The following is a 16814-nucleotide window of genomic DNA, read 5'->3' as shown; positions in this document are numbered from 1 at the left end:
TGATGTTGCTGATTATGATTTCATTGGAATATGGTGGGCTCGGAAATCAGTAGGTGGGAAGAGAAGATACATTAATATGTGAAAGCATATGTAGAAGAATTTAAGGATTTTCCTAATTTCCAGTGTCGAAAATTTTCAATTTTGCGCCGCCTTCGAAAAGATTGTATTGTATTTCAGTTCGTGTGTATTCACATAAATTAAATGGAAATTATTTCATACTTTTTAGTGCGTTTTTTCGAAGTCGGTTTAATTTTTTTTTTTAAAGTTTTTTTTTATTTCACACTTTTTTTTGTCTCTGTCAGCCGTCACATTCCAAATCGTAATTTATAAATATCTGAAAGTCGCAACTCGTCGATAACGGTAACGACGACGCGTCGTTACTGTTCCTAAGGGTGGATTTATAGTAGAGCAGCGAGATGAGCTGTGCGGTGAAAAAAAAAGAAAAACAAAGAAAATACATACGTACTTTTTCATTAGTATGTGTCGAAATGTTGTCACGAATGTTGGTTTCTGTTCACTGCGCCGCTATCATCGATGCTCGCAGCTCCACTATAAATCCACACTAATGTCTAACACTCAGCGGAGTTCACAACGGTATCACCACCCTACATTTTCGCAAATAAAATCGTAATTAATAAAAAAAATGTAAAATTTTTTGCACGGGACCATCCCGGGAACATACTCTACAAGATGCAAAAGGTTTCGTTCCGATTGGTCCATCCAACTCGGCGTAATCGGTGAACATACATAGAAAAAAAGGCACATACAGATCGAATTGAGTAACCTCCTCCTTTTTCGAAGTCGGTTAAAAATGGTTCGGTTTCATGAATTTTGAACGTGTACTGAAAGTACTGTACAGCAAGAATGAGAAAATTTATATGAACGTCGCGCCTCTTAGCGATCACGTCACAGCGAAGCTGTTTGGCTTTGTTCCATACAGGTGGTGTTGCTCCTGTTCGAGTTCGAAACACGGAAAAATTGTTTATTGCTTGACGAATCCGTCAGGTCGATGAAAAAATAGTAGTGGAATTCTTGTCCGCTTTATTTTTGACAAATAGCGTTTCTAATATTTCGACGAAATGGTTAAAGTTTCACGTTCGATATTTTACATTTGGTTGGGGTGACCGAGATTTAAGCAGAATTTTTGCATACAGATTTAAAAATCGTAATTTCGTTCTGCCTCGAAACTGGCGTAAATTGCAGCTCTGGCCGTTGCGCGAAGGTAAAACGAGAATTAAAATGAAATATATAACTTTCCCGAAGCATCGTCTAGATTTTATGATTCGTTTAAACAACAGTAGGATGTAATTGTTCAGCGATGTAGCGACGTATCAAAATTTAATGAATTTTCGTTCAAATGATCGATAATCTTTTCAACACTAAACCATGTGTGTGTTACATACAGTAAGGAGCAAAACTGAACCAATAACAAAAAGTTTTGTATAAATCATTATTTATTGCTAGGAATATAGAAGAATAACAAAAAGTCAACATTATAATTCTTTTTATCATAGTTAGAAGTAACTTAAAAAATTTTTTTCAATAATTAATGTCTCCTCGTTTAGCAATGACAACAAAAATAGATTGACTCGGTTTTGCACCACGTCCAATACTTGGCAGTATTTAATATATTATTTATTTTTAATATTTCGTCCACAACCCTAGTGCTTGTAAAACTGCACTAATTCGCTTTGGCATACTTTCTACTAATTTTTTGCAATAATCCGGAGATATTTGTTCCCACTGTTCTTGAATTCTATCATACAAATCTGTGATTGAAGTTGGTTGGGAGTCATATGAATCCCGAAGTCGTCTTTTTAGTAAACCCCATAGATTCTCTATGGGGTTGAGGTCAGGGCTCTGTGCAGGCCAATCCAGAACAGAAAATTTTTTAGTACTGAGCCAATTTTTACACTTTTAGCAGTGTGCTTAGGGTCTCGATCATGCATAAAAATTACATTTTTTTCTTCAAAAGGCATATTTTCAACAGCATCTATGAGATGATCTTGTAAAATATCCTTGTATATGTACTGATTCATGATGCCATTAATTCGGTGCAGTGATCCAACACCAAATGCTGTTAGGCACCCCCAGAACATTAAGGATCCGCCTCCATGCTTTAACGTTTGTTTCACATGTCGTGGTTTAAGCCTTTCATTTTTACGAATCCAGCACCAAGACATGCCATCTGAACAAATTCTGTTAATTTTGGTCTCGTCTGACCAAATAACCCGTTCCCAGTCAGTAGTTGTCCAGTTTTGATATTTTCTAGCAAATTCCAAACGACGTTTAATATTTTTTTTCGATAACATTGGCTTCTTTATTTTCTTAATGCTTCTAAACTCAGCTCCTTTGAGGGTTCTTCGTGCTGTCCACTGACTTATTTGTATATTCGTATCTTCTTTTAATAATTTTGCAGCCATAATGGAACTTGAAGCTTCACCAGATGTGACAAACCGTATAATCCTTCGTTCATCCTGCGGTGATAATATGTTTGGTCTTCCTCCAACATTTAATAATGTACTTTTACAGTATTTTTTTCTTATTCTCTGCACTGTCGATTGACTAACACTGCAAGTTTTCGCTGTCTTACGTGTTGACAAGCCGTCATTCAAAAGAGAAATGACTTTTTTTACACAATTTGGAGCAATTGACTTCATATTTATTCTTACTTCACTTGCGTGCTTTTCCGTTCGACTGATTGCGAAGAACTGAGTGTTAAGACGTAGACTAGTAGTTTGTAAACATACCAAAGTGCTAGATGTAAACATACTACGAGAACATTCCACGTAAACATTTCTTGTAGGGACCGGTGCAAAACCGAGTCAATCTATTTTCGTTGTCATTGCTAAACGAGGAGACATTAAGTATTGAAAAAAACTTCTTAAGTTACTTCTAACTATGGTAAAAATAATTATAATGTTGATTTTTTGTTATTCTTCTATATTCCTGGCAATAAATAATGATTTATACCAAACTTGTGGTTATTGGTTCAGTTTCGCTCCTTACTGTAGGTACGCGTAAACTCTCGTCAACGAGAACTGTATTTTCACACGTAACTTCGTGAACTGAATTTCAAATCGACAGCCCATCTATGTACGTGCACGATATATGTACATATAGTATGCAGTATGTAGACACGTACAGAGCGATTGGAAAACTGTTTTCAATTAATTACGTGTATCTAACGAACTGGTAAATTAGTGTGAACGTTAGAGGAAGTGATCGTGTACGGGGCAGGGTCGAGGGAATATCAATCAATTAAGCCGTTGAAGGGAAACATTGGATGTTAAAGGGAGTATTTCGAGGGAATAAAGGAGAAATTGAAGGAGATGAATGGGGGGCTTGATCGACCGTTCCGGCTCCGTACACCTGCTTCTCGAAATCGAATAATCGACGAATGGTACTTGCCTGAGGATAACTGACTGGCCTGGTCACCGCTAAGTATCTATCCAGGCTGATGGCGCACAAATTCAATATCGATGCCGTGCACATCCATACGTCCACCGCCAGCCAGACGGAACACCATAGATCACCGAATATCCAGACCTTCGCAGAGAGAACGGATCAATCGTTAATACACCTGGAACCCCTCTTTACGCAAAATCAAACTATTCCGCATCGATTGTGGGAGAGAAGGGTTAGTCGAATCAAAATTCGTTTTTCACCTTTTCTTATTTTTGAGTTTCAGAAGAGTTACATACATTCGAATTCGACGTGGTAAGCAATTTATCGTGGGTGAGGTGAGTTTACTTCCATGGTTTTTCGCTACTCGGTATGTATTCCATATCCTTTTCATGGGAATAAGTTACACGGTTGCCCAGGAATCCCCGTTCCAACGAGATGTACCCATTGCACAATACAATTCTTTCATCCATCCCCATTCACTATTTCAATCTTCCTCATCCTTTCGAGCATCGAAACCAATACTGTGCCAAGGCAGTCCTTATTCCATCGCGCAAAGCTGCTTCCAGAAAGTCGCTCGGTTGGCGAGGAAACGTGAATTTATATTTGTAAGCGAAGCCTTTTTCAAATTCATATATTTTTCTTATTCAACGTCGCGCCTCGCCTCTTCCCCATATTCCAGAAATAACTTGCGCTTATGGCTGTGCGACACTGTCTCCCATCGCTCGAAAATATTCATTCAATTATCCAACTCTAAAGATTTCTCACCGTTTTATTAAATGGCCATCAAGGCGAATACACAATCGTTTGAATTAAGAAATGGTAATTATACAGAAAAGTACTGCCCACTCCGATTTTGATGAGATTTAAATGCATGTTATGCAGCAACACATTCTGAACAGCTTTTTCCTTTTCCAATATAGGGGGGTCGCTTTTAGTTTTCGAGATATTTGCAGAAAACTATCGCGAATACTGTATTGAATTTTTCGTATTCCCGCACGCTGCGCTGCAACGTAAGCCTGTTTTGGTGCGACGTTTGTTTACATTTTGAAAAATGAGGTAAAGGAACCAAAATTTTTTTAAGGATTAAGATTTCTAAAATTTTTATAGCAAAAATCTTAAATCTTAAAGGAAAATTTTGTTATAAAAATTTTAAAAATCTTAATCCTTAAAAAAAATTTTGGTTCTTTTACCTTGTTTTTCACGTTCAAGGTCAATTTTGCGGGGGGTTTCTTACGTTATTTTCGACTAAATCGGGGGTGCAGAATTGCGCTATGGTGTCCACGACATATAATTTTGTGACTCCCTGTACATTATACCATTATAATGACGTAATTTTATGTGTTCTTCAATATTTAACTATGTTCCACCAATCCGACCATCTTGAATCTTTTTTATATACGTTAGACAAGCAACAGAACATTGTTCTTGAATTTTTTGGAAGTGATCACTCGAAGGGTTGCTTGCAATTCCCACCCCTAAAAAATTAAATGATTTTTTTCTACCCTTAATAATTTGATCACGATGGTGAAAAAAATGTATGATATGAAGGAGGTAAGTTCGAGTATTTTCGTTGTTTTCTTATCTGAATATCTTAATTAACAACCGAGAAAAAAAATGATACAGTTAAGGGTATCTACCCTCATATCATACCTATACGAAGGGTTAGCGACTTAAAATTTTAGGGGGTTATCTTTCAACCTAAAACTAACCCAAAACCATTGTTTTCCACATAATATTAATAAAAATTGTGGGTGGGACCGCTGGACCAATCTTAGTCTGCTAGGTCCTTTGGAAACTATAGCATAAAAGCTGTTATAAAAGTTGTGTGTGTGTGACGCCAGTTATTCATAATTGTCGATTGAACGAAGTTGTCGCTATTATTGTATATCGGTTCAAATGTATTCCGCATCGTCGCGATTTTAAATTTCAAATGAATGCGCAGAGTATACATAAATAAACGCACGGCCCGAGTGAAACAGAGAAACGACAAACAAAAGTTTTGCATAAAAAAAAGAGTAAAGCTAATGAAAAGAGCAGTATTACTTTTATCCGTATAAATTTGTGGAACGCATTCAAAGTAAAATAAAAATTACATCAAATATGAAATCTGTTACAATATAATTCATATTCGATCTATCGTTTTAATATAGTCGAACACGATTCTTGATATTACTCCTATTTGTATTAAATGCACTACTAAAAAGAATAAAGTTAATATTAAAAACAACCCTCTTCGGTGTTACAAGGGTACTTGAAATATGATTTGAACGCTATCGTAGAGTCGATTCAGGTTTTCTGCCTTATGTCGTGTCCCGAGGAAAAAGCGTCGGCGGGAAAAATAACTGACAGAGTCACGGGGGTAGTTCGAGAGGCCACGGGGGTGGGTTAGGCGCAACAGTTTGCCGGATTCCAACCCTCGTTTCTTCGCAAGCCGGGGTTGCGGCGCTCAGAAAGACGAACGTTCGCATTAGAAAGGGATCGGGAGTGCGAAGTAAAGGATGTCGAGACCCGGCACGCCTCTTATCCAGACTTAGCAGCAAGGGTTGGGAGATTCGAAGCGTTTTAAACTGGATTAAACGACTTTTGTCTGATTACGAAAACCCTCGTTCCTTTGGTGCGAGAGTCCGGGCGAGGGACGATGAGAGAAGGCGTGGGAAGGCGAGGGAAGGCGAGACACAGGCGAGGGGGTTGAAATACGAGTCCTCATCGTTCCGAAACGTTCTAAAGTGGATTAAATGATTTTTATCTGAATGCAGAGTCTTTCCTTGGATAGAATGGAACGGAGTCGTTCGATTTAAGAACAAACCTTGCGACTCGAACAATTTTCAATGGCTGCGTGCATTCATGATTTTTTTTACTTTCAATGTCGCGAGAACAAGCGACGTTACATTTTGCTTCGAATATTTGCTTTACGAACGAATCGAAATTGCAACACACTTTAACGTTTCTTTTCTTGTTTTTAATGAATTGTAATCCTTGTTGTCGGTTTGAAATATTCATAAATACGGTGCAGGATTTGCTGTATTTTTAAGGTACGATTTTACATGTATTGCACATTGTTTTGTACTAAACAAACGTTTAGGTTTATTTCATTTATTTGAGAAAATATTGAATTCACAGGGAGTCTTAAAAATACAATAAAATCGAACACCATTTGATTATTTTACTTTTACCCATGCGAAATCGTTTATCAAAATAGTTGAGCTCGATACAAAGTCACTGTCTGCGAGTCTGCTCGTACAAATGTGAATTTACGATGGTTTTGATATCTGTCTGATGAAAATAAGTCGAATAGATAAATGGCAGCGTAACGGATAATTGTATAATAGAAATGGTTCTCGTGTAGCTGCGCCCGCTCAACGAGAAAAATACGTCGTGAAATAATGAGCAGAACAGTCTGCATTTCAAAGTATTCTCCGCGGAGGGCGACACCTGAGGCGATCTTCGCATATTCATCCCCCAGACCCTGCGCCCCCCTGCGGGTGTACACCTTTCAACCGAGGCGATGGTAAATTGGAGTCGCGCAAGAGTGCACCGAGAACTTCTGGGAAATCTACGTCGACCCGGAGGAAAATCGGCCGGGAAAACGCGGTTAGAACCCGCGAACTTAAGAAAGGAGATGGCGCGGCGCGATGGAAATTACTAGGAAATGGGAAAACGAACGTTGCTTCTTTCGCTTAACACGTTAAGCCGAAAACGACGCGGCGAAGCCTCCAAACCCTGTTCTCCGCTAACAGCCACTAATATAAGCAATTTCTAGACTCACGCAATTAGAAAATCAAAATAACGCTTCGATACACTTCTCGACGAAAGGAAAGAAATTTTTGTCTTGTCGGACAAACAGAGACGAACAAACGTGGCGACGTAATTCGATGCTCTCGGTCGACAGTTGAACGAAGGTAGAAATCGATAGGAACGAGAAGCAGTATCCGTACACCTCGAAGAGCGTTATTTTTTTAACGACCAATTGCTCAAAGGGACTTTTCTTCTCTTTCTATTATGCAAACGCGCGGTCGTTGTTGTACTCGAAGAGTCTTCGCGGAAACAAAAGGCTCTCCCCGAGAGGAATAATTAATTAAACACCATTAGCGCCGGGTTTCGTTACATTTCCCATAAATTTCCGACGTATTTACTCGACTTTCAAACGACGTTATCGCGCGCTCTACCCAGAATTAAATACAATGCTGTCCGAACTGTTACGGAACTTTTCAAACCCGAAATTAATTCTGCTACGAAATGGAAATTGCTCGACGGGAAACCGCGATCATTCGAATAGATTTGAATAAATCTTCCTGAATGCTTCGAGACTTATACAGGAAATTACAGCATTGTTCGCGTAACGCGTTTGTCACATAATTTAAGAACAATTCCTGTCTCTGACAGTATGCTATTCAAGCATCCATCGCGCTTGCACTCCAATGTGTGGCATATTGCTAAGCATAAAAGAACCTTTTCGTAACATTCTAACCTGCTGAACGGAATCGAGGGGTTCTAAAGAAGACTCGGAATAATTTCAGGATAATCGAGTCGAGAATTGCAGGCACAGAACAGAAAGCTCTTAACACGCTCATCCCTTCTGGATTCATTCTGCGTCTTGGTGAAGGATAACAGAGAGACAGAGAGAGAGAGGGAGAGAGAGACAGCAGACAAAATCAACCCCTCTCGTCTTCATGCCTCCCCTATCGGCGTTTAATTTCATCGGCGTTATCCAATAATCTAACCGAGCCGGGGGCGTTGCTATCAACAACAAGCCGGCGAAACAAACTGTGCGACCGTTTATACCGAAGTTCACGGATTGCTGGATTAATAACAACGCGCGAAGCATTATTGCGCCGGGAGACAGGGGTTGCTCGCTAATCGAATCGAACAACGGTGGCGAGGGCCAGGGGTCGAGGGGAATACGAAAACAGGTGGTTGAACCGGCGCGGCGCGGCGTGTGCACGCCGACAGTCAACAGCCGATGCTGCACCCGTTGCACCTGCTGCGTGCTCTCAACCCTTCCGCTTTGCATCCACTCGTTTGCAACAACCAGACTGCGGATCTGTTCATGCATTTACGATGAGAACCAGTATTTTATTATTAGGCTTTTTCGCATTGGAAGCGTCCGATTTTTAACAGAACAACCGTGCGCGAAAGTACATAGAATATCTCCAAGCTTTGTAAAATTTGTAGTTTTTATGTTTAATCATTTTTATTAGATTACTAGCTTTTGCCCGCGGCTTCGCTCGCATAGAAACCAGTTTAATGCCCTCGGAAATTGATATTGTTTCTCCATAAAACCTTTTAACCCCCCATTCACCCCTATAGAGTTTTAATTTTATGTTATGCCGCCATCTTAGATTTCAAACCCCCTTTTCACCCCTTAGGGAATCAATTTTTTTAAATGCCGAAACAGGTGTTTGATTAATTATATCAAAGAGCATTAAGATCAAGTTTCAAGCAAATCCGACCACAAATAAAATATTCCTCAGACAAACGTTGCAACCCCTTTTCACCCTCTCAGGGGTTGAATTTTTTGAAATGCCGAAACAGGTGTTTAATTAATTATACTAAAGAGCATTAAGACCGCGTATGAAGTAAATCCGACCACGAACAAAATATTCCTCATACAAACGTTACAACCCCTTTTCACCCCCTTGGAGGTTGAATTTCGAAATATCCTTTCTTATCCCTTGTATAGATCATAAAGGAAACCTCTGTGCAAAATTTCAGCTTTCTAGGTCCAAGGGTTTAGCCTGGGTGTTAGTCGGTGAGTGAGTGAGTCAGCACTGCATTTTTGGCGAATGTTTATAATGTCGATAATGTAAATTTCTATTGAAATATTGATTAAAAGCTGCGACGTTCTATTGAAATATTGATTAAAAGCTACGACGTTCGTTTTTCTGTTGTATTGAAATATGATTCTAAAGGCACTTTTAGTTTATCCCGAATTTTCCATTTTTCCGTGATACTTCTCCAATTTTTCTTATCCTATAACCCTAGTTCGGACTAATACGAACATTTTAAAAAAAGAATTAGCCAAATCGGTCCAGCCGTTCTCAAGTGATACGCTTGCCAACGAACAGCATTCGACTTTTATTTATATAGATTTACATCACGAAAAATGGTAGTTAAATTGTTGAGAAGGGTCGGAAGTCGAGGGACATTGTGTTCGAGAGGGTGCGTTACCTAGCCCATTTGCCAAAGATCGACGCGTTCGCATCTTAATTAACCGAGAACAATGGAGCGGGATACGCGTGTCACGATCAACGATAATGTGTATCTGATTTTCGATAATCGGTGTTCCGAGCAGATGCCTCGCGCAACGCCGCTGATCCGTAGACTTTGAAGCTGCGAGTTGCTTCCGAGAGAGTGCCGTGATTCAAAAGCTCTTCCCGCAACCTACTATTGTCGCTTCTCGTAGGTACAATGTTCCTCATTGAAATTTCATCTGTTGCATTTGCAGACCTATGCGCGAATGTATTATATTTGCGCAACTGGAGTTATACTCGCGGAAGTTTTATGTTTAAGAGCGTCCGGCTAATTGCCGGATCTGATTCGGAAATACATTCGTGGTGACTCGAGAAAAATCTCCGAGCAGCAGAGAGTTAGATCGTGCGGTTACGAGAGAGTCATCCTGTACCAACATAAAAATTGTTACGAAGAGAGAAAAAAAAGAGGAAGGAGGACGTACCTTGAAGACCTCCCACGTGGCGCTGAACGGCAGAACGGCCAGCCCGACCATCAGATCGGCGACAGCGAGGCTGACGATGAACATGTTCGTCACGTTCCGTAGTTTGTTCGTGTGGTAGACGGCGAGGATGACGAGCACGTTGCCCAGGACCACCATCACGTTCACGATCGCCAGGACGATCAGGGTAATCAGGTTCCAGGGGCTAGACCACTCGACGCGCTCGTACAAAGCAGCGCATGCGGTGGCGTTCAGTTCTCGCATTTTAGTTGGCAAGCTCTTCTGCCGCGACCGTACGATCCTCTCCAAGGGCGGCGAAGGGCTTCCGGTTCAACGACGACTCGAACGGCCGGTCGAATCGCGAAGGACACCATCGAATCGTCGTCGGCCTCGTCTCCATCTCTCGACTTGCTGCCAGCTGCGATCGGTCAACGAGTCGCTGGGCTCATGGCTGGCGAACGAGAACCCGTTGCAACCCTTCGAGAAAGACTCTTTCTCGTCTTCGCCACGGTCTGCCGCACCGGGATCAAAGCGGGATCCCCGTTAATTCGATTCCTAACGGACGTTTGCCGCCCTCGTTCGTCCCTATTGTTTAAACTTAAAGTACCTCGAAATACTCGCTTTAATTTGATACTTGTTTTCAGTCTATTCTTTCGGAGACTCCCGCGGGTCTCCTCATCCGATTTGCTCGCTTCGCGTTGACTAGTTCGGATTCCTTCCCTCTGCCTCTCTCGTCGAGTAGTCTTTCCGTCGACAATGAGTTCTTCTTCGTCCTCTTTCTCCGTTTAAAGCGGCTCTCCTCGCGAATCAACTATTTACACGGCTGCTATTCGACTTTCTTACTCTCTTCCGGCGAGGATTCTTCTCTCGATCGAACCAGCGAAATGGACACGAAAGCGTCCAAGATTCGCGGATTAGCTCCGATCGATCGATCTCTCCGTTGCTTCCTTTCTTCCAGCCAGCGGATGAACCTCTTCGAGCCGGAGACGGAAGTCCACGTTTTATCAGTCTTTCTCGTTTCGTCAGTCGGGTAACTCCTAAGCGCTGTGTGTCCAGCGGAAACGGAGGATCTTCGAGACACTTCCGGTTGTGTCCGAACCCGTTCGCTCTCTCCTCTATCGTCTCGTCGAATGTCGTTCACACGGGCCAACTCTCGTAGCACGCAAACTTCGTTTCCTCAACAACTCTGCTACTTTCGGTTCAGTCTTGATATACATATGTATCGAAGCTAGAGTAGAAACACCAAAGAGAGTTTAAACAACACTCCGCGTTGGGCTGACAACCCGTTTAGATTCGCACTGTTTTCAGTTCCTCGTCTCACCTTTCGATTCACCGAACACGAACAGGAACAGCACCACTGATTAAACGCTCCAACACCAGTCGTCGTTTACACTTCTAATTTATCTGAAGGATTTCAAGTTTCTAACGCGTTCGGGATCGCGCGGATCGCACGAGTGTCCGCGAAAATCCGCCTTTCGCGAATCCGATTCCCCAGCCCCGTTTCTGTGCTGAGAATCCGTGCAGCCGACGACGAGCAGCCCGTTCCTCCTTCCCTAATTTCTTCTTCGGCTCGCGCATACTTCCAAAGCCAATTATTTCACCGATCCAATCCCGGGTCCTCGTTAACTCACGTCCCCGGGTACGTGCGACCCCTTCCAATTCAGCTTTAGCTTTTTCTCCTCGCCTCGGATGTTTTGACAGGTCGAGATCCAAGAGCGTCGACTTCCGGTTCGAATCACACGACCGACGATCGTTCGTTCCACCGCCGCGGACATCGATCTAGTATCGTTGCACCAGCTCTCTCGCCGCCGTTCGATCCCATTCCCGGATCGCGATCTCACTGCAACGACGAGAACGTGCGAACACGCTGACGATGCTCATTCGATCTCCGCTCCACTTCCATCCTCTTCGTCCCCCTACGCTTTTTCAACTATTTCACTCGCGATCTCAAATTTCTTCTTGCGTGTCGCTCTATAGTTCGATTTTTTAACAGTTGCTTTTTTACGATCACCGGTATGTTTGCTGAGATTTCTGTTCAGACGAGAATTATTGCTGTTGTCACTGTACGATTATGTCGATTCGCGAGATTCTCTTCAATTTTGTATCTCTGTTCTTTTGTAAATTATTTTCAACCACCCTCAAATTTAAAACCACCCCTAGTTCCTTAATAAATCTTCGGTTTTATTCCTCTCGTACCCTTCTCCTCTTCAGTATTGTATATTCGCCTTCTTTCTTTCACTTTTGTCGGCTTCCATCTCCTTTCGAAACGTTCGGAACCACCCTCGTATCCACCCTGTCGCTAATCCTCCGCCGATTCTTATCCTCACACTTCTATCACAATCTAACTTTCTTCTCCACCGTATTTTTCCCTTCTTTTAACAACTCCGCTGAACCACAAACATCCCAAACCACCCCTAATCCTAAAACAACCTCCCAGGCTCCGGCAAACGTTAAATTTTCCGTCTCCCCTCTCTCGAGTCCGGTTCTCTGGCTCCTTCTCTTCTACTTCGAGTGGTTTCCTCGACGCAAACACTCGAAAACTCAAACCAACCCCTCAGGACAGGATTTCTTAGTTAACTATGAATTTTCTGTCTACGTATGTTCTCCGGTGCGACTTTCCCCTCTCTTGCGTTCTCAGACTTTCTGGACAACCTCTCCTAAATCCTTTAGAGTCCGAGTTAAATATGGAGTTTCTTTTCCCGGTGTCTTCTCGCTGTGATTGCTTCTCGCCTTTTCAACTGTGTTTCTTTTCACGTCGACGTTTTCCAACCCCTCGGACTTTAAACCACCCCCGAAGAGCATAGACTCTCGACCAGTATCCCTGAAAAGAGGGAAGTATGCTCTTATATTATCTGTTTCGGGCTGTCACTGTCGGGGGACGTCGTTGTTCCCCGAATACCCTTTCCGAGCGTCGATAACCTACGTATGTAGGTGGTGGGAAATCGATGGCGAAGCTGCGATCCCTCGAACCTCGTCCTCTTCACATTTTTTTTCGATCTTCCTATGCCTATACCCCCAGTTTCTCCCTTGGCCCTATTCGCAACGATCTCGAGAAATTCTGTATTTTAGTTGTGTGTAGAAACTCGACAAATTCTGAAAGACTTGGCAAATTTTCTGTTTTGTTGCACTTCTCAATGTTCGCGTTCTCTTCCAATCTTGTGTTCTCTTCTCACCGGTTTTATATCTCGCTATTTATTGCGTGTCCGCACTTTCCTTCTTCCGATTTACGAAACAGATTAAACTTCCAAATTTTTCTTGCAAGTCTAATGCTTCCGAGAGAAGGGTTTCTCAAGTTTCCGATGTCTTTTTCTTCAGCACAGTGTCCAGAGCTTTCGGTAAATGTGAAATAATGCGTCCCTTTATCAATTGCTTTTCAACGTAGAATGAGATTTCAGTACTTCCTACTCGAAAATCACGAGATTATGCGTCTCCCAGGGTCCCTCCGCTTTTAATTTGGATTAACTCTGTGTCCTCCCGGATCGAAAGCCTTTAAGTACCTCCTCCGTTGCTTTTGCCCGCGAGTTTTCGAACGATCCGATCGATCCTCTTAAGGTCCCGAACACCCCTTTTGCCAATTATTCAGATTTCTACTTAATTTCGCCTCGGCCCCGGCAATCTCACCAGGATTCTTCGATCTTGGTCCTCGGACACCTCGTCAACCAATTTTTCATTTTTTCAACACTGAAAAATCTTATCAAAAGAGACACGCTTTCGATTCTACGCTACTCCTCCGATTATAATACTACGTCGATAAAACGATACTTGAGCGTCTTTTGATCCTCCGCCTAAATTATCAAAAAGTCTACGGGATTCAGACTTTCGATTTCCACTTTCAAATTTCTATATGTTCGACCCGCTTTCAGATCCTGCGATTTCCAACTTTTAAATCCGTAAAAATCTTGTTCTCTCGTCGTTCGGCTAACAAAGATGGCTCCGTTCCAACGCGAAAAGTTCCGGCGATGATCTACGTTACTTTTCGCGTTGGCAAACTCTCCGTGGCTCAAGTTGCCTCGAAATTCCTGCTCTCTCTCCCTCTCTCTCTGTCTCTCTCTATCTCTCTCCCTTTCTCTGTCTCCCGTTTCGCAAAAACAATTCCTGCAGTTTCCCGAAAGCTCCTGCAAAACACGACCGCGGGATCCGACGGCGAAAAACGTTCTCGCCGATCTATTTTCACAGCTTCTCAGCAACGGAGATTCTCCGCGAGCAGATAACAGTCCCAGTCGACACGGTTTCCACTCTCTCTTTGACTTCCTGCGAAATCTGATCGGGAAATTGTTCCGTTGAAATTATCGGTTGCGTTGCACTTGTAGCACACGTTTGTTTTTACAACACACACACACACACGGGCGCGCTTGCGCGCGAATAAACACGACAGAGAGAACAATGGTATTGTTTCGCTGGGTTAGGTTGATCGTAGATGGGTCGAATGTATGGAATCACAGCCAGGTATAGTGGTGGGGGGTGAGCGTAGGACTGGTTGGTTACGGTTTTTTTTGTTCAGTCTCCTCCGTCAGTCTGGATTTCGGTGATCTTCGCGATCGATGCGGCCGACTAAATGATCTTGCGACACTTGGCGCGGTGCGTGTACCTCAGCAATCTGAAGCGCGTCTCCTCCTCGATGCGCTTCGCTCGCATTATTTCGATAGAGGCGGCAACGGGGTGCTGTCAATCGGGAACGTGACGAGGAAGTGGTCGGCGATGTCTGTAATCACAGAAACACAACGAAACTTTTAGGTATTTCCGATGAAACTTGAATTCGTCAATTTTATTTATTAATATACAGTGTCTCCCACTAATATTCGGACACTCTTGAAAACACCATAATCTTTTCAATATTGGACTATGCGATTTGAACTTTTTTTGGGAAGCTCAAGCAATTAGATTACTACAGGATGTGCGGAAAGGAATTTTTTCAAAAATTGCATTTGGTCGGAATTGTAGAGAAAATATTAAAAGTTGTATTAGGTTGTCCCAAAAGTTTCTTCCGGAATGTGTTCCTTTAATGTCGCTAAATAAATACAAACAATACGATAATGTTTATGTTAATATTTTAGTACTTCTTAATATGAATTTGCATTATGTGCATGCATCGAAAACCAACTTCTGGGACAACCTAATATTTATTTAGCAATATTAAAGGATCGCATTCCGGAAGAAACTTTTGGGACAACCTAATGTTTCACAACTTTTTTATATGTTGTGGTTTCAGAAGTGTGAGAGTCGAGAGCGAGTAGAGTTGCGGGTTGCGAGCAGAGAGCGAAGAGTTAATAAAGAGACAGTATTGAAAGTGTTAGAGTTGAGTTATTTAACCGCGTATCGCCACACTCAAGACGTAGGAGTTCCTATAAAATATTCCTACAATTAGTTGACCGATTCCTCCTTTACAGAAAAATGCTGAATTCTGAAAGATTTTTGTCGGACCCGAAAAGCGGACGTCGGCAAGCATAGTCGCGGCGCGGCGCCGATAATTCCGTGGTAGCGGAAACGGCTGCGGCGAATTTCCCTCCGGCCGATTTCCGCGCGCGCGCGGGGTTGGAACAGCAGCGGCGCAATTTCGGCTGGCCCGGCCAGTCAGAACGGCCGAAATGTTTGAGGACCAGCGCACCGTGTGTCGCAGTTGAAAGATGATTTCGCTTGATACAGGGCACAGGAACGGAAGAAGGGAAGAGAGACGAAAAGGATCGACGAGACTCGAGCGAATTCACGCGAATTCACGCGAATTCACGCGAGACCGCGTTCGGCGAATCAAGGCTCGCCATTCCCGTTCGACGGGTTCGTGTCCTTTCTTCTACAGATTTTTTTTCCCGCCTTTTTCGCTCTCTCCCCTTTCCTCTTTCCTCCCGCGTCTTTTTTTTGTTCTCTCCAGTTGGACCACAGAGGAAAATCGTCGACGACAATTGCTTCGACGGATATTTTTATCCTTTGTCTCTTGCGGACTTTTTTTCGGACAGGGAACCGTACGACTCGTTATTACGTGATTAACGGAGACCGTTTCGGTGCCGATTCTGTCGGCTCGATTAGAATTGAATCGCCGTTTCGGGGATCAAATGCTGCGGAACTTGCGAATACCTTGGAACGAGTCTACATTCTGTGAAGAAAGTACCGGGAGTCGATCATTTAAAAAGCCCGCTTAAAGGGATTGTTGAAATTTGTTTTTGTCGCTAACGATAAGTTGGCACAACTGTCCTCCATACTCGCTCGGAGTTTGAGCGTCACTTGTCATTCAGTTTGTTTACAGTGCGCCATTTTGTCAGTTCATCTCAAGTGTGTTTTGCGATTTTTACAATGGATAAAAATATCGAACGAAGAATCTGTCTGGAATTTTGCATTGCAAATGGAACTTCGTGTGCCGAAGCGCTGAAAATGTTACGCAAGGCTTACGGTGAATCGACTTTATCAAAAAACACGTGCGTATGAGTGGTACAGTGCGTTTAAAAGCGGTCGAGATGTGGTGGAAGGTTCGCCTCGCTCTGGTCGACCGAACTTCACATCGCTAAAGTAAAGGAAATGGTGACTGAAAATCGCGTCGTTTCAGTCTGAGAGAGATAGCCACTGAAATTTCTGTGTCTCACGAATCAATTCGTACCATTTTAAACGATTGTTTGGGCATGAAACGCGTTGCCGCTCGACTAGTGCCGGAAGACCTGAATTTTCTGCAAAAACGAGGCTATCATTGTGAACGAATTTCTGGTCGAATACTCAACAAATCTTATCGAGCAGCCACCGTATTCCCCTG

The 16814-nt window shown here is 42.6% G+C and overlaps 1 protein-coding gene across 13 annotated transcripts in view; it reads right to left on the bottom strand.

The window, feature by feature from the left end:
- Positions 1-16814, bottom strand: part of Oamb (Octopamine receptor in mushroom bodies) — a 148707-nt gene that overhangs the window by 11223 nt on the left and 120670 nt on the right. For all 13 annotated transcript variants that reach the window (XM_076445191.1, XM_076445180.1, XM_076445192.1 and 10 more), the window contains 2 exons: positions 10082-14780; positions 3412-3549 (listed from right to left, as the gene is read on the bottom strand). In XM_076445191.1, coding sequence (XP_076301306.1) covers positions 3412-3549; positions 10082-10342 — 399 coding nt within the window. In that variant the 5' untranslated portion in view covers positions 10343-14780. The remainder of the gene's footprint in view (positions 1-3411; positions 3550-10081; positions 14781-16814) is intronic.

Source organism: Lasioglossum baleicum, unplaced genomic scaffold (assembly GCF_051020765.1).
Source record: "Lasioglossum baleicum unplaced genomic scaffold, iyLasBale1 scaffold0021, whole genome shotgun sequence".
In the NCBI taxonomy this organism is placed as follows: domain Eukaryota; kingdom Metazoa; phylum Arthropoda; class Insecta; order Hymenoptera; family Halictidae; genus Lasioglossum; species Lasioglossum baleicum.
This window is presented reverse-complemented; position numbering and strand designations above follow the sequence as displayed.